The sequence below is a fragment of the Zingiber officinale genome, chromosome 9B, assembly GCF_018446385.1.
Source record: "Zingiber officinale cultivar Zhangliang chromosome 9B, Zo_v1.1, whole genome shotgun sequence".
In the NCBI taxonomy this organism is placed as follows: Eukaryota; Viridiplantae; Streptophyta; class Magnoliopsida; order Zingiberales; family Zingiberaceae; genus Zingiber; species Zingiber officinale.
The window spans coordinates 115,768,645-115,791,902 of NC_056003.1; the positions used below are offsets into that span (position 1 = coordinate 115,768,645).

Consider the following 23,258-nt stretch of genomic DNA (forward strand, 5'->3'; position numbering starts at 1 on the left):
ATATATTAAAAAAACTTTTTAAAAGTATTTTAACTTTTACTCCAAAGCACCCCTCATGTTTTTTGTGGGGCCACTTGGTGGAGAGACCTTTTGTTTCCCATTCCATAAAAATTGAATAAATATTTATATAAAAAATAAAGTTTCCTGTAGTCTTTTTCGTTTGTAGGGTTTCTATATTTGGGTGGGGTTGGTAACTCTGTATATATAGTTCAAGAAGCATTGATAGGGACTTTCTAATTGGCCAAGAAGTAGTAATAGTAGTAGTCGATTATAAACAATCTCCTCACAAATAAAAAGATTATATTCTTAGATTTAGCCAAAGTAATATAACAAGTTCATATTGCTAGTTCATTGTTTGAAAAAGGATAATCTCTGTACTCTGTTGGATTTGGATTGACTGAAAAGTCAAATTGATTTAGTATTAAATCGGTTAAAGTTTAATAGTATTTCCAATGAGGATATTTAAAAGGGATATTTTATTTTAAAATTTAAAATATTTAAAATAGTAGAATATTAAAAAAAATGATGAGAAGTGGCGATCAAAAATATTTAGAGAAATTCCTACCGTATGTAAAGGATACTTTTTTCCTTGCTGACTTGGCAGTGGAGGCGGCGAGTTGAATAACGCACCGCTATTGCGGACATTGTATCGGATCCGAGAGAGTTGCGTTTGGCAATCTAGCAGCCCGTAGCCCCTATTTATACCTTCTCCTTTCCGTCTTCTCAGCACCTTCCGCTTTTCGATTTCTTCGCGTTTTCCTCGAAAGGCGGAAACCCTACACCTCGGACAAATCGCAGCGAAAATCAACGCAAACCCTACTGGTAATCCTTTTTTTCCTCTTCTATGATTGTGTTCTTCATTTGATGTTGAGGTGATTTGATTTGGACGTTATGTTTCACAGATTTGGGCGGAGGAGAAATGGCGACCGTGTGCAGCTTGCACGTCGCCCGAATCCGTTGCTCCGGGGTTCTCTCCGCGAGCTCCGAACCGGAGGGCGGTGCTTCGAGGCAGAGGGAGATTCGAGCGCGGGGGAATAGTTCCGAGGGATTCGGATTTTATGGTAAGAGGAAGTTTCGAGGGTTTCGTTTCGTGTCCGGAAGAGGGAAGAGTGTGGTTGTTGCCGCGAGCCCTCCGACGGAGGATGCCGTGGTCATAACGGAGCCGCTGACAAAGGACGATCTCGTGAGGTATCTCGCTTCGGGTTGCAAGCCCAAGGAGAAATGGAGGTATATACTCTTCATCTGGCTTTTCTGCTATGCCTGCTAGTCCTTCCTGGGATCGTTGGTGGATAAATATGGATTGCCTCTGATCATGCATTTGATGTACAGAAGTTTATGCAGGATCTCTATTGATGTGATTTTGTTTCTCCTTTCCAATTATTATGTTTTATTTGAATGATTAGTATATGGAATTCTGTAGGAACTAAATATATATCCTGTTAATTATCTCAGTCGAGGAAGACTTGGCTGGTTGTATTGGTTACTGTCCTAGTATCCTTGTGAAGTACAGGAACAAAGAAGATTTTTTTCCTTCGTATTAATATTGCCAATTAATCTTGTCCATTTATTGTACCCTGAATAAACTGCTTTATTTCCTTATTTAAGGCTCCTTGTTTATGGATTTGTTTTTTTTCCATTCATCTCCTTACATAGAGGTCAATGTTGAGAAAAGATCCATGGAGCTGGCCTCTAGGAATCAATAGTTTATCGATGTTGTTTCTTATGAAAATTAATTTCCTTGTACTTGTTGAATTGTTTCATTTTTTCTATTCCATATGGAAGGGATGCCTCTTTGTTTATCTTTGAAGTTTAAAGAGACATTTCACTCTCGTTGGTCATATTGTTATGATGACTTGTATGTTTTTTTGCTGAAACAGAATTGGTACTGAACATGAAAAGTTTGGTTTTGAAGTTGAAACTTTGCGCCCAATGAATTATGAGCAGATTGCAGACTTGCTAAATGGTTTGGCAGAGAGGTTTGATTGGGATAAAGTCATGGAAGAGAATTACATTATTGGTCTCAAACAGGTGATAAAATGTTTCTCTTTTAAGTGTTTAAGATTGCATAGTGAATGAAAATCTGCATACAAAATTTGAAATATCTTGTTGTCTTATACAGGGAGTCTAACTAGCTTATCTGACATTTCAATTTAGTCTTTTGATTTCTTTTCAGCAATCAAATTATTGTTCTAATAGAGCTTGAATCTGTCACGTAATCGGAATATTAAGGTTCATGGCCTTGTATTTTCTCCAACATTTTAAGTAAAATGGCTTGGCTTCCATGCAGGACAAACAAAGTATTTCTTTGGAGCCTGGTGGCCAATTTGAGCTTAGTGGTGCTCCACTTGAAACGCTACATCAAACTTGTGCTGAGGTTAATTCACACCTCTATCAGGTTAGTTTCTTGTATAATTAGTTGCTCTTAGCTAGGAATTTTTGAGTTATTTCTGTACTTAAAAGAGTGTTTAGGTTGAGTGCTTAGTTAATAAAAACTTCCTCTTGTACTTTATCCGCCTGAAGGGTTCTGCATTGTGTAAACTTTCTTAAGGAATCTATCTGTCACAAAAGTTTTTACATATAATACTTGATAAAAGATCAAACATTTTGGGAAAAATTTCAGATTTCTTGTTTTATTTTAGAGTAAATCCATAAAGATCTATCATTTTTTGACATCATTTTTGAATTTCCCTCCACTTTGATTCAACTGTTAAGCTTTGATTTTCTATTGCCTTTCTAAGAACAAGATATTCTCCACCAAACATTTGCTTATGTTATTTGCTTGTGTTTAAGAGTATATTTGCTTATGTTATACCCCATGTTCAAAATTTTGTTCCGTGCGTGGGATGGGCGAAATTTACCGTTCCACCCGTGCACCGAAACCGACACTAGATTAGCGACAATTTCGTCCTGCGTCATCACGCGCATCACGTGATAGAAGGAATCGTGTGCGCTCGTCGTCACGCGACAAAAGGAAGGGGAGGGGCAGCGCCGAAGGCATCCAGCAAGCGATCATCGACAAAGGCATCCAGTGAGGCAGTGAGCAAGGCAGCGACCAAGTGGAGGCGGCTCGGAAGCGTCCAGAGGCGTCGCGAGATGCCTTCGGTGTTGCCGGAAGCCTTGGCATCCTAGAGGCGCTTGTCTAACCACGCTTTGCTGTATGTCCCGAGGCGTTCCAGATGTCTCGCACGCTTTGCAAGCGGTGCTGGAGGAGTCACGGGACTCCTCCGGCATCGCTAGACGGTCCCGAGCGCCTTGTAGGCGTTGTTGGAGGAGTTGCGGGACTCATCCGGTGACGCCGGAGGCATCTTGCGACGCTCCGGCGCCGCTGGACGAGCGTGCCATGAAGACGGTATGTTAAAAATTAAATATTTCAATTTAATTAATTCAAACATTTTCTAATTTAAGTGTGATATTTTGAAGAGACTTTTATAAATTATAATTAAATTATCCTAATAAAATATAAGCATATTTAAAATTTAAAAAAAATAATAAATTTTATTAATTAATATTTTGAAAATTAATTTTACTGTTTTAAATTTTATTTAAAAATTCTAAAAAATTAAAAAAATCTAATAAATCGGATTAATAATTTTTTAATATATTTTTTACTGTTTTAGTATTTAATTAATATTCTCATTTTTTTTTATCATTTTAAATATATATTATTTAAAATAATAATGAATTAAATGAATAAATAATTAATTTATATAGTTATTATACATAACGTAGTATTTTTTATTAATTTATATATATATATATATATATATTATCTTAGAATCAATTTAAAATTTAGATCAATGAATATTAAGATATTTAATTGTTTTTTCTAACTTTATTAAGTTGTCCAATAATTGAGAATTTATATAAAATCAATATACAATTTATTTTTAAATTATACATAGTAAACATATTTATCTAATAATTACTATATATAAATAAAAAAATATCGAAACCGTATTGGTATTGCATGATACGATACCGAAGTCGTATTGTTCTGGTCTGAGACCGAAACCTCGGTATGGGTCGAGATTTTAAACTTGGTTACATCTCAAACTTATTATGCATTAATCGTTCTACATATTAGATGCAAGTTCTATTTGTTTTCATTCTTTGCTCTTAGGCATGTGCCTCCACAAGATAGAAAATTTTGAATGTTGTAGAATGACAAGCATTCAACTATTTTGCACATTACCTACTCTTTATTTAATTATTTAATTATTATTATTATTATTATTATTATAATATTTTTTTTATAGGTGAAAGCAGTGGCTGAGGAAATGGGAATTGGATTTTTAGGAATTGGATTTCAGCCAAAGTGGAGGCTCAGTGACATTCCTATAATGCCCAAGGTACTTGTCTTATATTGGTGTATCTTAAATCTGTTTAATATTGGATGTTCATGCCATTTGGCGTGCCTAATTTATGCTCCAATAATTTATCTATACTACAATACTTTGTGATCACACTCAGTGGATTACTAAGTTGTTCTTATTAAAATGCATGTTGGTTACCTTTGAAATATCGATAATTGCTTCTCTTTACCTCTTTACAGTCCAAACAAGCTTTTCCCATACAGATAATTGCTTATTGATGAAGCATGTTTGGATGTTGGTTAACTTTGAAATATCGATATGACATGATTTTCTATTATATGTGGCATGCCATTACTCTCAGTTGCATTTGAAGAATCATTACTCTCCGTTTTTTCTCATATTTATTTATTTGTAAAGAATAAGATTATAAAATTAAGATATGACAACAGTTTCTCTTGCACAATGCATGGGTCAACTTGTGTTTTTTTACTTGCCTATCAGATCTCTATTGTCAATAACAAGTTTTGTTGCAAGTTGGCTGCCATAATTTGCTTCACACTTGGAATCAACTAATGGATCTTGTACTTATTACTTGTGTATTTTTTATCATATTAATACCCTCAAATAATAGTGAAGCATATGCGAGAATGAATCGTTAAATGCTGATTCTTTGTCCTATGATTTACTAGCAACATCTACGGGTCATTATTTAATAAATTCACAACCATGTTTAAAAGCTTCTTGGGTACTTTTAAATAAGAGTATTATTGAGATAAATCCTTCACAGGGAAGGTATGAGATTATGAGGAACTACATGCCAAAAGTTGGTTCTCTTGGACTTGACATGATGTTCCGGACTTGTACAGTTCAGGTACATTACCTTTATGTCACAGAAATATGTTTGCCATCCTTAGATTATTATACTTTTCAATATTCCAAATTTCTTTATTCCCGGGCTTCACACCACAGTATTCTTGCAGTTTATTCAACTTATATTGCTCTGAACTATGAGATATCTGCATGAATTTTGATACAAACAGGTTAATCTTGACTTCAGTTCTGAATCAGACATGATAAGGAAGTTCCGTGCTGGTCTTGCTTTGCAACCTGTGGGTACTATATTCATTCAACTAAAATAATTGTTATTTTTTACTAATCTTTTCTAACTTGTTATTGAACCAGATTGCAACAGCAATATTTGCTAACTCGCCTTTCATTGAAGGAAAGCCCAATGGTTATTTGAGCATGAGAAGGTTGCTATTAACACCATGCATCCCCACATCATGTTTAATCTTATTTGGCTAATGTGAATTCATTTTGAGTAATCATCATTGTTTGTGTATTGCAGCCAAATATGGACTGACACTGACAATAACCGAACTGGAATGTTGCCTTTTGTTTTTGATGATTCTTTTGGGTAATTTTTTTGTTTGCTTCTGTTCTTTTATAAGTGACAGTGGAAATGGTTGTTTGTTTTTGTTGGTAATTAATAAGGCTGGAGTGTAAATATGGTATTTGATATGAAACTATGAAGATAAGCAGGCATGAGAGATCCATGTACAATAAAGTGATACAAAACAATGAAAAATAGATCTAACAGTGTTTCAATTAGAAATATTCCTCTAGTTGCATGATAATTTTGTGAAATTTGTGTGACATACATTAGAATTTGCCCTCTATAGAGAAACTAAGGCAGTTCTGCTGCAATACTAAAACTCTATGTATCTTATGATTAGCTATTATTTTTGCCTTAATAAATTTATTACGTTGTATTATTTGTAACTCTGTTACCCCTCAGGATATGATTATTTTAGATGTTTTGTTTTTAGGATCTAATATGACAATTATCTATTGTGTATCATGTAAACATATTATTGTCTTGAATTGAATGTGTACTGAACTTTTGTAACTACCTTTATTCTACTTTTCACAGATTTGAACAATATGTTGACTATGCTCTGGATGTTCCTATGTACTTCGTCTACCGGAATAAGAAGTATGTCAATTGTAGTGGGATGTCCTTCAAGGTTCCTATCTTCACTTGATCTACCTTCTTATTTGGTCCTTCATACCTTTATTAGAACTCATTGAAAAGTATGCAGTATGAATTGTAGACTATTTCATTCTGCATATGGGCTTTTTTTAAGAAAATTAGTCATTATAATCTCTCAATCATATATCTGCAGGACTTCATGCAAGGAAAACTTCCTTCACTTCCAGGAGTGCTTCCAACACTGAATGATTGGGAGAATCACCTAACAACTATATTCCCTGAGGTATCTTTGTCTTCATCATCTTATGTAATAATTTTTTTTCCTTTTGATAGAGAATGATCGCTATCCATCCCTGGATTACAGGTCAGATTAAAAAGATACTTGGAAATGAGGGGCGCTGATGGTGGTCCTTGGAGGAGACTATGTGCCTTGCCTGCCTTTTGGGTATTTCTAGAATAAACAAGTATTTCTATGATCAATTTTATTTTTTTGAAGAATTTGGTGATAGATTATCTGGTTGCCCCAAAATTGTCACTTGTGCAGGTAGGCTTGCTGTATGATGAAGTTGCCTTACAAAATGTTTTGGATCTGACCTTTGATTGGACTCAGGAGGAAAGAGAGATGCTACGTAAACAGGTGCAATAGATAATTGGAACATCGTAGCCTTCAATCCACAGTATTCATTACTAGAAGTCTAGAACATGGTTTCTACTTTCTAGTTGTATTTGGTCTTACACATAACTACTAGAAGTTCACATAATATAATGAACAACCGATTTCCGTATGCATAACTACTCTGTGATTCTTAAGGAAATTGTTATTAATTTACTATGATGTTTGCTCGACAGGTTCCTGTGACTGGTTTGAAGACTCCATTCCGAGATGGAACACTAAGACACGTGGCTGAACAAGTTCTGAAGTTGGCTAAGGTCAATCGGTTCACAACTAATTGTATTAAATGCTTGGAAATACATATAATTTTAGAATATGAAGTTCACAAGTGTCTTGTATAAATCTTACAGGATGGACTCCAAAGAAGAGGATATAAAGAAGTTGGCTTTTTAAAAGAAGTCACTGAGATTGTTGGGACAGGTAAACACCTTTTGCATCTCATTTATTGTCATATTCAATGTATTAGTGTAGTTGCGTGGACAATTTGTGTCTCTCTTGTGCGTATCACCATCATCATCGGCATCATCAATCTGTGTTTACACAAAGTATTGGGTTTCAGTTACAAAAATGTTACAACTCCATTGAGCTCTATGCAAGGGTATATCATTAGCTAAATCATTCTTTATGACATTGACTCATATTTCTTTGGCCTCTTATTTTTTACACCTTTCACTTTAGTAGATTTAATCATCCTCTCTGAACATGTTGTCATCTTGATCTATTTTCTCTCTCTTTCATTTATCATCTATCAAGGCTGTAATTGCTAATATATATATCGGAGAATGTTATCCTACTTATCTTATGGTGCACATCCGTGTGCATCAAGTGTAATTGTTATCCTACTGACCTTATGGTGCACATCCATGTGCATCAAGTGTAATTTTTTCAATCGCGCAACGGAGGCGCATACGGCGCAACATATCAAAACTCTCTCTCTCTCTCTCTCTCTCTCTCTCTATATATATATATATAATTGTTATGGTGCTCACTTTTCGTGCGCGACTGAGAGCACGGGGCATTGGAAGTGCATTCAGTTGCATATGAGAGTGAGCAACATAACGAAGTGACATATTTTCATTCCTTCCTAAAAGCTGATCATAAACAATCATCAAATTCCAATCCTTTTAACAAGCACCGCCTCATAATTGTTTTAACAGTTTCCTATGCATTTATACTTCTAATAATCACTTTGTATGAATAATCCTTTGTTTTTTTCAACAGGCATAACTCCAGCCGAGAAGCTTCTCGAGTTATACCATGGAAAATGGGGACGAAGTGTTGATCCAGTTTTTGATGAGTTGCTGTACTAACCAGCAAATCTGATACCAAGTGCATACATGTAACAACAGTGGTTACCTTCCTGATTCAGCCAAAGCACCCGTTCTATGACCTTGTGCATTCTGTCCACTGGCAGAATAAAGGCAATGCTTGAGGTTGATATACAGCTCAACTTCGCTTGCTGCGAACGAACTACAACTGTATCCTTAAGTGATTTCTTTTTAGCGAACTCTGATGGAAGGTGCTATAGTCCTGTGTATTTTATCTTTTGTGGCAAACTTTGAACTTGAAATAAGTGTATCATATACTCGTTTTTTCCCCCTCTTTCCTTCATTGACTCAACTGTATCATGTCAGTTAGCGATCAACTTTCCTCGTCATTAGTTAGCAAGAATACTTTGTCTGGAGCAGTTGAGATTAGGAAGGAGTTGTTTACTTCCTGCTAATGTTCATTTGATATCACATGCAATTAGGGCACAGACTGTGTCAAGGTCAAGCGAGTGAGGGTGGAAAAATCCCATTTGCATTCATGAGCAAAGTATCGCTGATTCTGCTTTGGATGGTTTGCATTCACGAGTAAAGTATTGCCAATTCGGCGTTGGATGATTTTACAGGGATGACTAAAGTATTGCCAATTCGTCGGTGGATGCTTTTACAGGGATGACGAAGACAATGGGGGTTAGTTGTCAATGACTTGTGCTTTTGTAATTTACTAAAATTTCTGTGGACACCTCCCAAGCCAACTCGCCCTAAAGGAGTTACCCAAGACTTAGCCAAATTGCATCCCTCTTCCTCTTGGTCTTACCTCAACCAGACTCCACCATCTTCAGCTTCATCCTATCATATTACATTTAATCTCCTTTGATTCACATATATATTTTTCATAATTTTATCTGATCAAGACACAAATGGAAATGAGATTTTTTTTTTAAATATTTTTTTTTTCCAATTATTAGTTTCTTTAAATTAGTTAGAAAAGGAGGGCTTTCTCCATGGCTCCACCAACCAACCAACCAACGGACCCTTCAATTTGATCAAACACAAACATCAACTACTTGTTTAAATATCACATCACTTTTCCTTATCGTGTGGTCATACATAAAATTTAAATTTCTCACTTTGACGATATACATTGAGATACCTAATCGCTTACTATACAAGATAACAAATTAACAACCGAAAAAATTTTCACTCTCACAAAATATTCTCCAACATCTACCAGGACAATTTATTCAACTTGAAAGATCTTACAAATGAAAGACCGAGCTTAATATGCTGCGCTACTTCGAGCGATCTCATTTATGTTACCTTTTCGAGATTCGACAATCTTGAATCTGCTTTATGCTACACTCAATGCATACATACAACACAACTAGATTCTACCTTTTTCATCGTTTTCCAAATCCATCTTAACTATACCCCACGAAGACTTATGTTCAAAATGGTTATTAAAGTAGTTGGTGCAAGAGCCAAGTCGACATGCCTTTAACTTCACTCCTACTCAATGTCACCAATTACAACTATAAACCCCTAGAGCATCTTCATGCTCCATCACCTCACTCACTCCTCAAGTATGAAGATACCGCCCAAGGGGAAGACTCCTCTCTCCCTCGCCATCATCATCATCGCCGTCATTGCCTTGATGAGTGCAACTTTCACTGAGGACCTTCGTGTGCTCACTGGCACATCCACCTTTAAAGCCAAAGCCGCCTCCTCCTCCTCCTCCTCCTCTACCTCCGTAGAGAGAGATGTTAGTTCACGCGAAACTAGCGAAGCTGTGGTGGATGAGGAAGACAAAATTGAGTTCAAACGAAAGAAGTGCAGCACCACCAAAGGAAAATGGGTGTTCAATAGCTCCAAGGAGATGCCCTACACCGACGAAAGTTGCCCTTATTTAGACAAACAACTAGTGTGCCAGAGGAACGGGAGACCGGATGACAAGTACTTGTATTGGGAGTGGGAGTTGGACGATTGCACATTGCCAAGGTGATGATCGATTCAGGGTTTAACGCAATTCACCAAAACATGTTATTGATTCTTCTCTCTTTTTTATATAGATTTAATGTTGAAAATGTGCTACAAAAGTTGAGAGGGAAAAGGTTGATGTTCGTCGGAGACTCACTTCAAAGAGCTCAATGGCAATCATTTGTGTGCTTGATACAAGCTCACATACCTCCCAAACGGAAGATCATCAAGAGGAATGAAGCTAATTGTTGGTTCAAAGCAAAGGTGTTATTATATCTCTCATGATCCTTTCCTTTGGTTCTCTTCTTCTTGTTTTCTCTTTCAAATTTTTGATACTAAAACCTAGGATTACAACGCGACGATCGAGTTCTATTGGACACCATTTATCGTCGAATCCAACACCGACAAATACATCGTTCCCGACCCTAACAAAAGAATTCTACGAGTGGACTCCATTTCCGCCCATGCTCAAAGTTGGGTAGGGGTGGACATTCTCGTCTTCAGTACCTACACATGGTGGATGAGTGTCGAAAGCATAAAATGCTCGTGAGTCTTTGCTCTTATCATTCACAAACTCTTTCATAGTATTTGCACCGTAACATTTCCGTTGATGGTAGGTGGCATTCATTCGCGAATGGAGAGGAAGGTTACGATGAACTAGATCGTAGGATTGCCTATAGACTTGGTATCAAGACATGGGCTAATTGGATCGATTCCTTCATCAATCCTAACACCACAAGAGTCTTCTTTGCCACAATGTCGCCGTCTCACACAAGGTTTAGTCGTCTCCTTGATCAATTTGAATAGTTTGCCCCTCTAAAATTGTAAGTTTGTAGGAGCTTGGATTGGGGTAGAGAGGATGGAATCCAATGCTACAACGAGACGATGCCCGTGGCACGAAGAGGCTTTTCGGGAAGTGGCACCGACATGCAAATGATGCAAGCGGTGACCGATGTGGTAGAGAGGATGAAGGTGCCGGTGACGGTCCTCAATGTAACACAACTTACGGATCACCGGATCGATGCACATGTCTCGGTGTACACTCAATTGGACGGCAAAGTTTTATCGGATGAGCAAAAGAAGAATCCACATCGATACGCCGATTGCATCCATTGGTGTTTACCCGGAGTCCCTGACATTTGGAACCAACTCTTGTATGCCTATCTATGAAGCATTTCCTTTCTTCCTGATTTGTTTTTAAAATATATGTTTTTAATCATTTTGCTTGGATGGAAATTGAATTTTAATCTCTTTAATTGAAAAGTATTATATAAATATTTTTAGGATTTATTATTATTTATAATAATAATAATAATAATAATAAAAAGAATAAACGAGTTAACTTGGGAACTAAGTATGGACTTATAGAGCCAAAGTCCACGTCAACGATGTTGACTTGCTGACCCATTAGTCATAATTTTGCGCATGGAAGAAATTAATTTGAACCAAGAAAAGTCGACATATCCAACTCCGGTCAAATTGATTTGGACCGACAAATTGGCATTTATGAACCGGTTTATTAAAAAAAAATGTCTTGAGTTAATTAAAATGGAAAGGGTCTATACAAATTAGAAAAAAATTCTCAATCATAATTTTAATTTTACATGTAGTCTTCAATCATAAAAAACTTTATTTCCACTCATGTAAAATTTTATTTGTTTCAACTTTCTCATATAAATATTGTTACCTAATTACCCTTCGGATTTTTTAAGTACAAAAAATCTAAAAATGAGTATAATTTCTCTTAAAGTCATCACTTTACACTAGAATTGAGTATATTTTTCTATTAAATTGAGTATGTTTAAAGAAAATCTAGTATATTTTTCATTTAATTGAGTACTATTTAAAGAAAATCTAGTATACTTTCCATCCAATTCAGGTAGAAAAAAAATCGTGCTTAATTTGATAGAAAATATATTAAAATGAGTATAATTCTTCTTAAAATCAGTACTTTATACTAGAATCGAATATATTTTCTATCAAAATTGCCCCTCATATTTTTTTAGATACAAATAGTTTTAAAATGAATATAATTTGCGCATGGAAGAAATTAATTTGAACCAAGAAAAGTCGACATATCCAACTCCGGTCAAATTGATTTGGACCGACAAATTGGCATTTATGAACCGGTTTATTAAAAAAAAATGTCTTGAGTTAATTAAAATGGAAAGGGTCTATAAAAATTAGAAAAATATTCTCAATCATAATTTTAATTTTACATGTAGTCTTCAATCATAAAAAACTTTATTTCCACTCATGTAAAATTTTATTTGTTTCAACTTTCTCATATAAATATTGTTACCTAATTACCCTTCGGATTTTTTAAGTACAAAAAATCTAAAAATGAGTATAATTTCTCTTAAAGTCATCACTTTACACTAGAATTGAGTATATTTTTCTATTAAATTGAGTATGTTTAAAGAAAATCTAGTATATTTTTCATTTAATTGAGTACCATTTAAAGAAAATCTAGTATACTTTCCATCCAATTCAGGTGGAAAAAAAATCGTGCTTAATTTGATAGAAAATATATTAAAATGAGTATAATTCTTCTTAAAATCAGTACTTTATACTAGAATCGAATATATTTTCTATCAAAATTGCCCCTCATATTTTTTTAGATACAAATAGTTTTAAAATGAATATAATTTGCGCATGGAAGAAATTAATTTGAACCAAGAAAAGTCGACATATCCAACTCCGGTCAAATTGATTTGGACCGACAAATTGGCATTTATGAACCGGTTTATTAAAAAAAAATGTCTTGAGTTAATTAAAATGGAAAGGGTCTATACAAATTAGAAAAAAATTCTCAATCATAATTTTAATTTTACATGTAGTCTTCAATCATAAAAAACTTTATTTCCACTCATGTAAAATTTTATTTGTTTCAACTTTCTCATATAAATATTGTTACCTAATTACCCTTCGGATTTTTTAAGTACAAAAAATCTAAAAATGAGTATAATTTCTCTTAAAGTCATCACTTTACACTAGAATTGAGTATATTTTCCTATTAAATTGAGTATGTTTAAAGAAAATCTAGTATATTTTTCATTTAATTGAGTACCATTTAAAGAAAATCTAGTATACTTTCCATCCAATTCAGGTGGAAAAAAAATCGTGCTTAATTTGATAGAAAATATATTAAAATGAGTATAATTCTTCTTAAAATCAGTACTTTATACTAGAATCGAATATATTTTCTATCAAAATTGCCCCTCATATTTTTTTAGATACAAATAGTTTTAAAATGAATATAATTTGCGCATGGAAGAAATTAATTTGAACCAAGAAAAGTCGACATATCCAACTCCGGTCAAATTGATTTGGACCGACAAATTGGCATTTATGAACCGGTTTATTAAAAAAAAATGTCTTGAGTTAATTAAAATGGAAAGGGTCTATACAAATTAGAAAAAAATTCTCAATCATAATTTTAATTTTACACGTAGTCTTCAATCATAAAAAACTTTATTTCCACTCATGTAAAATTTTATTTGTTTCAACTTTCTCATATAAATATTGTTACCTAATTACCCTTCGGATTTTTTAAGTACAAAAAATCTAAAAATGAGTATAATTTCTCTTAAAGTCATCACTTTACACTAGAATTGAGTATATTTTCCTATTAAATTGAGTATGTTTAAAGAAAATCTAGTATATTTTTCATTTAATTGAGTACCATTTAAAGAAAATCTAGTATACTTTCCATCCAATTCAGGTGGAAAAAAAATCGTGCTTAATTTGATAGAAAATATATTAAAATGAGTATAATTCTTCTTAAAATCAGTACTTTATACTAGAATCGAATATATTTTCTATCAAAATTGCCCCTCATATTTTTTTAGATACAAATAGTTTTAAAATGAATATAATTTGCGCATGGAAGAAATTAATTTGAACCAAGAAAAGTCGACATATCCAACTCCGGTCAAATTGATTTGGACCGACAAATTGGCATTTATGAACCGGTTTATTAAAAAAAAATGTCTTGAGTTAATTAAAATGGAAAGGGTCTATACAAATTAGAAAAAAATTCTCAATCATAATTTTAATTTTACACGTAGTCTTCAATCATAAAAAACTTTATTTCCACTCATGTAAAATTTTATTTGTTTCAACTTTCTCATATAAATATTGTTACCTAATTACCCTTCGGATTTTTTAAGTACAAAAAATCTAAAAATGAGTATAATTTCTCTTAAAGTCATCACTTTACACTAGAATTGAGTATATTTTCCTATTAAATTGAGTATGTTTAAAGAAAATCTAGTATATTTTTCATTTAATTGAGTACCATTTAAAGAAAATCTAGTATACTTTCCATCCAATTCAGGTGGAAAAAAAATCGTGCTTAATTTGATAGAAAATATATTAAAATGAGTATAATTCTTCTTAAAATCAGTACTTTATACTAGAATCGAATATATTTTCTATCAAAATTGCCCCTCATATTTTTTTAGATACAAATAGTTTTAAAATGAATATAATTTGCGCATGGAAGAAATTAATTTGAACCAAGAAAAGTCGACATATCCAACTCCGGTCAAATTGATTTGGACCGACAAATTGGCATTTATGAACCGGTTTATTAAAAAAAAATGTCTTGAGTTAATTAAAATGGAAAGGGTCTATACAAATTAGAAAAAAATTCTCAATCATAATTTTAATTTTACACGTAGTCTTCAATCATAAAAAACTTTATTTTCACTCATGTAAAATTTTATTTGTTTCAACTTTCTCATATAAATATTGTTACCTAATTACCCTTCGGATTTTTTAAGTACAAAAAATCTAAAAATGAGTATAATTTCTCTTAAAGTCATCACTTTACACTAGAATTGAGTATATTTTTCTATTAAATTGAGTATGTTTAAAGAAAATCTAGTATATTTTTCATTTAATTGAGTACCATTTAAAGAAAATCTAGTATACTTTCCATCCAATTCAGGTGGAAAAAAAATCGTGCTTAATTTGATAGAAAATATATTAAAATGAGTATAATTCTTCTTAAAATCAGTACTTTATACTAGAATCGAATATATTTTCTATCAAAATTGCCCCTCATATTTTTTTAGATACAAATAGTTTTAAAATGAATATAATTTGCGCATGGAAGAAATTAATTTGAACCAAGAAAAGTCGACATATCCAACTCCGGTCAAATTGATTTGGACCGACAAATTGGCATTTATGAACCGGTTTATTAAAAAAAAATGTCTTGAGTTAATTAAAATGGAAAGGGTCTATACAAATTAGAAAAAAATTCTCAATCATAATTTTAATTTTACATGTAGTCTTCAATCATAAAAAACTTTATTTCCACTCATGTAAAATTTTATTTGTTTCAACTTTCTCATATAAATATTGTTACCTAATTACCCTTCGGATTTTTTAAGTACAAAAAATCTAAAAATGAGTATAATTTCTCTTAAAGTCATCACTTTACACTAGAATTGAGTATATTTTTCTATTAAATTGAGTATGTTTAAAGAAAATCTAGTATATTTTTCATTTAATTGAGTACCATTTAAAGAAAATCTAGTATACTTTCCATCCAATTCAGGTGGAAAAAAAATCGTGCTTAATTTGATAGAAAATATATTAAAATGAGTATAATTCTTCTTAAAATCAGTACTTTATACTAGAATCGAATATATTTTCTATCAAAATTGCCCCTCATATTTTTTTAGATACAAATAGTTTTAAAATGAATATAATTTGCGCATGGAAGAAATTAATTTGAACCAAGAAAAGTCGACATATCCAACTCCGGTCAAATTGATTTGGACCGACAAATTGGCATTTATGAACCGGTTTATTAAAAAAAAATGTCTTGAGTTAATTAAAATGGAAAGGGTCTATACAAATTAGAAAAAAATTCTCAATCATAATTTTAATTTTACACGTAGTCTTCAATCATAAAAAACTTTATTTCCACTCATGTAAAATTTTATTTGTTTCAACTTTCTCATATAAATATTGTTACCTAATTACCCTTCGGATTTTTTAAGTACAAAAAATCTAAAAATGAGTATAATTTCTCTTAAAGTCATCACTTTACACTAGAATTGAGTATATTTTCCTATTAAATTGAGTATGTTTAAAGAAAATCTAGTATATTTTTCATTTAATTGAGTACCATTTAAAGAAAATCTAGTATACTTTCCATCCAATTCAGGTGGAAAAAAAATCGTGCTTAATTTGATAGAAAATATATTAAAATGAGTATAATTCTTCTTAAAATCAGTACTTTATACTAGAATCGAATATATTTTCTATCAAAATTGCCCCTCATATTTTTTTAGATACAAATAGTTTTAAAATGAATATAATTTGCGCATGGAAGAAATTAATTTGAACCAAGAAAAGTCGACATATCCAACTCCGGTCAAATTGATTTGGACCGACAAATTGGCATTTATGAACCGGTTTATTAAAAAAAAATGTCTTGAGTTAATTAAAATGGAAAGGGTCTATACAAATTAGAAAAAAATTCTCAATCATAATTTTAATTTTACACGTAGTCTTCAATCATAAAAAACTTTATTTCCACTCATGTAAAATTTTATTTGTTTCAACTTTCTCATATAAATATTGTTACCTAATTACCCTTCGGATTTTTTAAGTACAAAAAATCTAAAAATGAGTATAATTTCTCTTAAAGTCATCACTTTACACTAGAATTGAGTATATTTTCCTATTAAATTGAGTATGTTTAAAGAAAATCTAGTATATTTTTCATTTAATTGAGTACCATTTAAAGAAAATCTAGTATACTTTCCATCCAATTCAGGTGGAAAAAAAATCGTGCTTAATTTGATAGAAAATATATTAAAATGAGTATAATTCTTCTTAAAATCAGTACTTTATACTAGAATCGAATATATTTTCTATCAAAATTGCCCCTCATATTTTTTTAGATACAAATAGTTTTAAAATGAATATAATTTGCGCATGGAAGAAATTAATTTGAACCAAGAAAAGTCGACATATCCAACTCCGGTCAAATTGATTTGGACCGACAAATTGGCATTTATGAACCGGTTTATTAAAAAAAAATGTCTTGAGTTAATTAAAATGGAAAGGGTCTATACAAATTAGAAAAAAATTCTCAATCATAATTTTAATTTTACACGTAGTCTTCAATCATAAAAAACTTTATTTCCACTCATGTAAAATTTTATTTGTTTCAACTTTCTCATATAAATATTGTTACCTAATTACCCTTCGGATTTTTTAAGTACAAAAAATCTAAAAATGAGTATAATTTCTCTTAAAGTCATCACTTTACACTAGAATTGAGTATATTTTCCTATTAAATTGAGTATGTTTAAAGAAAATCTAGTATATTTTTCATTTAATTGAGTACCATTTAAAGAAAATCTAGTATACTTTCCATCCAATTCAGGTGGAAAAAAAATCGTGCTTAATTTGATAGAAAATATATTAAAATGAGTATAATTCTTCTTAAAATCAGTACTTTATACTAGAATCGAATATATTTTCTATCAAAATTGCCCCTCATATTTTTTTAGATACAAATAGTTTTAAAATGAATATAATTTGCGCATGGAAGAAATTAATTTGAACCAAGAAAAGTCGACATATCCAACTCCGGTCAAATTGATTTGGACCGACAAATTGGCATTTATGAACCGGTTTATTAAAAAAAAATGTCTTGAGTTAATTAAAATGGAAAGGGTCTATACAAATTAGAAAAAAATTCTCAATCATAATTTTAATTTTACACGTAGTCTTCAATCATAAAAAACTTTATTTCCACTCATGTAAAATTTTATTTGTTTCAACTTTCTCATATAAATATTGTTACCTAATTACCCTTCGGATTTTTTAAGTACAAAAAATCTAAAAATGAGTATAATTTCTCTTAAAGTCATCACTTTACACTAGAATTGAGTATATTTTTCTATTAAATTGAGTATGTTTAAAGAAAATCTAGTATATTTTTCATTTAATTGAGTACCATTTAAAGAAAATCTAGTATACTTTCCATCCAATTCAGGTGGAAAAAAAATCGTGCTTAATTTGATAGAAAATATATTAAAATGAGTATAATTCTTCTTAAAATCAGTACTTTATACTAGAATCGAATATATTTTCTATCAAAATTGCCCCTCATATTTTTTTAGATACAAATAGTTTTAAAATGAATATAATTTGCGCATGGAAGAAATTAATTTGAACCAAGAAAAGTCGACATATCCAACTCCGGTCAAATTGATTTGGACCGACAAATTGGCATTTATGAACCGGTTTATTAAAAAAAAATGTCTTGAGTTAATTAAAATGGAAAGGGTCTATACAAATTAGAAAAAAATTCTCAATCATAATTTTAATTTTACATGTAGTCTTCAATCATAAAAAACTTTATTTCCACTCATGTAAAATTTTATTTGTTTCAACTTTCTCATATAAATATTGTTACCTAATTACCCTTCGGATTTTTTAAGTACAAAAAATCTAAAAATGAGTATAATTTCTCTTAAAGTCATCACTTTACACTAGAATTGAGTATATTTTTCTATTAAATTGAGTATGTTTAAAGAAAATCTAGTATATTTTTCATTTAATTGAGTACCATTTAAAGAAAATCTAGTATACTTTCCATCCAATTCAGGTGGAAAAAAAATCGTGCTTAATTTGATAGAAAATATATTAAAATGAGTATAATTCTTCTTAAAATCAGTACTTTATACTAGAATCGAATATATTTTCTATCAAAATTGCCCCTCATATTTTTTTAGATACAAATAGTTTTAAAATGAATATAATTTGCGCATGGAAGAAATTAATTTGAACCAAGAAAAGTCGACATATCCAACTCCGGTCAAATTGATTTGGACCGACAAATTGGCATTTATGAACCGGTTTATTAAAAAAAAATGTCTTGAGTTAATTAAAATGGAAAGGGTCTATACAAATTAGAAAAAAATTCTCAATCATAATTTTAATTTTACATGTAGTCTTCAATCATAAAAAACTTTATTTCCACTCATGTAAAATTTTATTTGTTTCAACTTTCTCATATAAATATTGTTACCTAATTACCCTTCGGATTTTTTAAGTACAAAAAATCTAAAAATGAGTATAATTTCTCTTAAAGTCATCACTTTACACTAGAATTGAGTATATTTTTCTATTAAATTGAGTATGTTTAAAGAAAATCTAGTATATTTTTCATTTAATTGAGTACCATTTAAAGAAAATCTAGTATACTTTCCATCCAATTCAGGTGGAAAAAAAATCGTGCTTAATTTGATAGAAAATATATTAAAATGAGTATAATTCTTCTTAAAATCAGTACTTTATACTAGAATCGAATATATTTTCTATCAAAATTGCCCCTCATATTTTTTTAGATACAAATAGTTTTAAAATGAATATAATTTGCGCATGGAAGAAATTAATTTGAACCAAGAAAAGTCGACATATCCAACTCCGGTCAAATTGATTTGGACCGACAAATTGGCATTTATGAACCGGTTTATTAAAAAAAAATGTCTTGAGTTAATTAAAATGGAAAGGGTCTATACAAATTAGAAAAAAATTCTCAATCATAATTTTAATTTTACATGTAGTCTTCAATCATAAAAAACTTTATTTCCACTCATGTAAAATTTTATTTGTTTCAACTTTCTCATATAAATATTGTTACCTAATTACCCTTCGGATTTTTTAAGTACAAAAAATCTAAAAATGAGTATAATTTCTCTTAAAGTCATCACTTTACACTAGAATTGAGTATATTTTTCTATTAAATTGAGTATGTTTAAAGAAAATCTAGTATATTTTTCATTTAATTGAGTACCATTTAAAGAAAATCTAGTATACTTTCCATCCAATTCAGGTGGAAAAAAAATCGTGCTTAATTTGATAGAAAATATATTAAAATGAGTATAATTCTTCTTAAAATCAGTACTTTATACTAGAATCGAATATATTTTCTATCAAAATTGCCCCTCATATTTTTTTAGATACAAATAGTTTTAAAATGAATATAATTTGCGCATGGAAGAAATTAATTTGAACCAAGAAAAGTCGACATATCCAACTCCGGTCAAATTGATTTGGACCGACAAATTGGCATTTATGAACCGGTTTATTAAAAAAAAATGTCTTGAGTTAATTAAAATGGAAAGGGTCTATACAAATTAGAAAAAAATTCTCAATCATAATTTTAATTTTACATGTAGTCTTCAATCATAAAAAACTTTATTTCCACTCATGTAAAATTTTATTTGTTTCAACTTTCTCATATAAATATTGATACCTAATTACCCTTCGGATTTTTTAAGTACAAAAAATCTAAAAATGAGTATAATTTCTCTTAAAGTCATCACTTTACACTAGAATTGAGTATATTTTTCTATTAAATTGAGTATGTTTAAAGAAAATCTAGTATATTTTTCATTTAATTGAGTACCATTTAAAGAAAATCTAGTATACTTTCCATCCAATTCAGGTGGAAAAAAAATCGTGCTTAATTTGATAGAAAATATATTAAAATGAGTATAATTCTTCTTAAAATCAGTACTTTATACTAGAATCGAATATATTTTCTATCAAAATTGCCCCTCATATTTTTTTAGATACAAATAGTTTTAAAATGAATATAATTTGCGCATGGAAGAAATTAATTTGAACCAAGAAAAGTCGACATATCCAACTCCGGTCAAATTGATTTGGACCGACAAATTGGCATTTATGAACCGGTTTATTAAAAAAAAATGTCTTGAGTTAATTAAAATGGAAAGGGTCTATACAAATTAGAAAAAAATTCTCAATCATAATTTTAATTTTACATGTAGTCTTCAATCATAAAAAACTTTATTTCCACTCATGTAAAATTTTATTTGTTTCAACTTTCTCATATAAATATTGTTACCTAATTACCCTTCGGATTTTTTAAGTACAAAAAATCTAAAAATGAGTATAATTTCTCTTAAAGTCATCACTTTACACTAGAATTGAGTATATTTTTCTATTAAATTGAGTATGTTTAAAGAAAATCTAGTATATTTTTCATTTAATTGAGTACCATTTAAAGAAAATCTAGTATACTTTCCATCCAATTCAGGTGGAAAAAAAATCGTGCTTAATTTGATAGAAAATATATTAAAATGAGTATAATTCTTCTTAAAATCAGTACTTTATACTAGAATCGAATATATTTTCTATCAAAATTGCCCCTCATATTTTTTTAGATACAAATAGTTTTAAAATGAATATAATTTGCGCATGGAAGAAATTAATTTGAACCAAGAAAAGTCGACATATCCAACTCCGGTCAAATTGATTTGGACCGACAAATTGGCATTTATGAACCGGTTTATTAAAAAAAAATGTCTTGAGTTAATTAAAATGGAAAGGGTCTATACAAATTAGAAAAAAATTCTCAATCATAATTTTAATTTTACACGTAGTCTTCAATCATAAAAAACTTTATTTCCACTCATGTAAAATTTTATTTGTTTCAACTTTCTCATATAAATATTGTTACCTAATTACCCTTCGGATTTTTTAAGTACAAAAAATCTAAAAATGAGTATAATTTCTCTTAAAGTCATCACTTTACACTAGAATTGAGTATATTTTCCTATTAAATTGAGTATGTTTAAAGAAAATCTAGTATATTTTTCATTTAATTGAGTACCATTTAAAGAAAATCTAGTATACTTTCCATCCAATTCAGGTGGAAAAAAAATCGTGCTTAATTTGATAGAAAATATATTAAAATGAGTATAATTATTCTTAAAATCAGTACTTTATACTAGAATCGAATATATTTTCTATCAAAATTGCCCCTCATATTTTTTTAGATACAAATAGTTTTAAAATGAATATAATTTGCGCATGGAAGAAATTAATTTGAACCAAGAAAAGTCGACATATCCAACTCCGGTCAAATTGATTTGGACCGACAAATTGGCATTTATGAACCGGTTTATTAAAAAAAAATGTCTTGAGTTAATTAAAATGGAAAGGGTCTATACAAATTAGAAAAAAATTCTCAATCATAATTTTAATTTTACACGTAGTCTTCAATCATAAAAAACTTTATTTCCACTCATGTAAAATTTTATTTGTTTCAACTTTCTCATATAAATATTGTTACCTAATTACCCTTCGGATTTTTTAAGTACAAAAAATCTAAAAATGAGTATAATTTCTCTTAAAGTCATCACTTTACACTAGAATTGAGTATATTTTTCTATTAAATTGAGTATGTTTAAAGAAAATCTAGTATATTTTTCATTTAATTGAGTACCATTTAAAGAAAATCTAGTATACTTTCCATCCAATTCAGGTGGAAAAAAAATCGTGCTTAATTTGATAGAAAATATATTAAAATGAGTATAATTCTTCTTAAAATCAGTACTTTATACTAGAATCGAATATATTTTCTATCAAAATTGCCCCTCATATTTTTTTAGATACAAATAGTTTTAAAATGAATATAATTTGCGCATGGAAGAAATTAATTTGAACCAAGAAAAGTCGACATATCCAACTCCGGTCAAATTGATTTGGACCGACAAATTGGCATTTATGAACCGGTTTATTAAAAAAAAATGTCTTGAGTTAATTAAAATGGAAAGGGTCTATACAAATTAGAAAAAAATTCTCAATCATAATTTTAATTTTACACGTAGTCTTCAATCATAAAAAACTTTATTTCCACTCATGTAAAATTTTATTTGTTTCAACTTTCTCATATAAATATTGTTACCTAATTACCCTTCGGATTTTTTAAGTACAAAAAATCTAAAAATGAGTATAATTTCTCTTAAAGTCATCACTTTACACTAGAATTGAGTATATTTTTCTATTAAATTGAGTATGTTTAAAGAAAATCTAGTATATTTTTCATTTAATTGAGTACCATTTAAAGAAAATCTAGTATACTTTCCATCCAATTCAGGTGGAAAAAAAATCGTGCTTAATTTGATAGAAAATATATTAAAATGAGTATAATTCTTCTTAAAATCAGTACTTTATACTAGAATCGA

General features: G+C 30.4%; 2 protein-coding genes across 2 annotated transcripts; both read left to right on the forward strand.

Moving 5' to 3' along the window:
• Positions 1-701: 701 nt before the first annotated feature.
• On the forward strand, positions 702-8,624 carry LOC122023656 (glutamate--cysteine ligase A, chloroplastic-like). Its single transcript, XM_042581897.1, has 16 exons — positions 702-822; positions 903-1,227; positions 1,878-2,028; positions 2,288-2,395; positions 4,257-4,349; positions 5,101-5,184; positions 5,354-5,422; positions 5,496-5,566; positions 5,662-5,730; positions 6,247-6,340; positions 6,500-6,589; positions 6,671-6,751; positions 6,851-6,943; positions 7,156-7,236; positions 7,330-7,399; positions 8,201-8,624. Exons 2-16 carry the CDS (start codon positions 920-922, stop codon positions 8,287-8,289), a joined length of 1,551 nt encoding a protein of 516 aa, XP_042437831.1. The 5' UTR covers positions 702-822; positions 903-919; the 3' UTR covers positions 8,290-8,624.
• A 1,191-nt stretch (positions 8,625-9,815) lies between these two features.
• On the forward strand, positions 9,816-11,477 carry LOC122024457 (protein trichome birefringence-like 3). Its single transcript, XM_042583091.1, has 5 exons — positions 9,816-10,242; positions 10,314-10,485; positions 10,568-10,767; positions 10,839-10,997; positions 11,058-11,477. The coding sequence occupies exons 1-5, from the start codon at positions 9,830-9,832 to the stop codon at positions 11,389-11,391; spliced, it is 1,278 nt and encodes a 425-aa protein (XP_042439025.1). The 5' UTR covers positions 9,816-9,829; the 3' UTR covers positions 11,392-11,477.
• Positions 11,478-23,258: the final 11,781 nt, after the last annotated feature.

What these genes read in the sequence shown, in the direction of transcription:
- LOC122023656 (XM_042581897.1), top strand. Translation starts at nt 920, where the DNA reads ATGGCGACCGTGTGCAGCTTGCACGTCGCCCGAATCCGTTGCTCCGGG. An exon ending in TCCGGACTTGTACAGTTCAG is followed by an intron (nt 5,185 to 5,353) that starts GTACATTACCTT and finishes TGATACAAACAG; the next exon opens with GTTAATCTTGACTTCAGTTC. An exon ending in GTAGTGGGATGTCCTTCAAG is followed by an intron (nt 6,341 to 6,499) that starts GTTCCTATCTTC and finishes ATATATCTGCAG; the next exon opens with GACTTCATGCAAGGAAAACT.
- LOC122024457 (XM_042583091.1), top strand. Translation starts at nt 9,830, where the DNA reads ATGAAGATACCGCCCAAGGGGAAGACTCCTCTCTCCCTCGCCATCATC. An exon ending in GACGATTGCACATTGCCAAG is followed by an intron (nt 10,243 to 10,313) that starts GTGATGATCGAT and finishes TTTTTTATATAG; the next exon opens with ATTTAATGTTGAAAATGTGC. An exon ending in GTCGAAAGCATAAAATGCTC is followed by an intron (nt 10,768 to 10,838) that starts GTGAGTCTTTGC and finishes CGTTGATGGTAG; the next exon opens with GTGGCATTCATTCGCGAATG.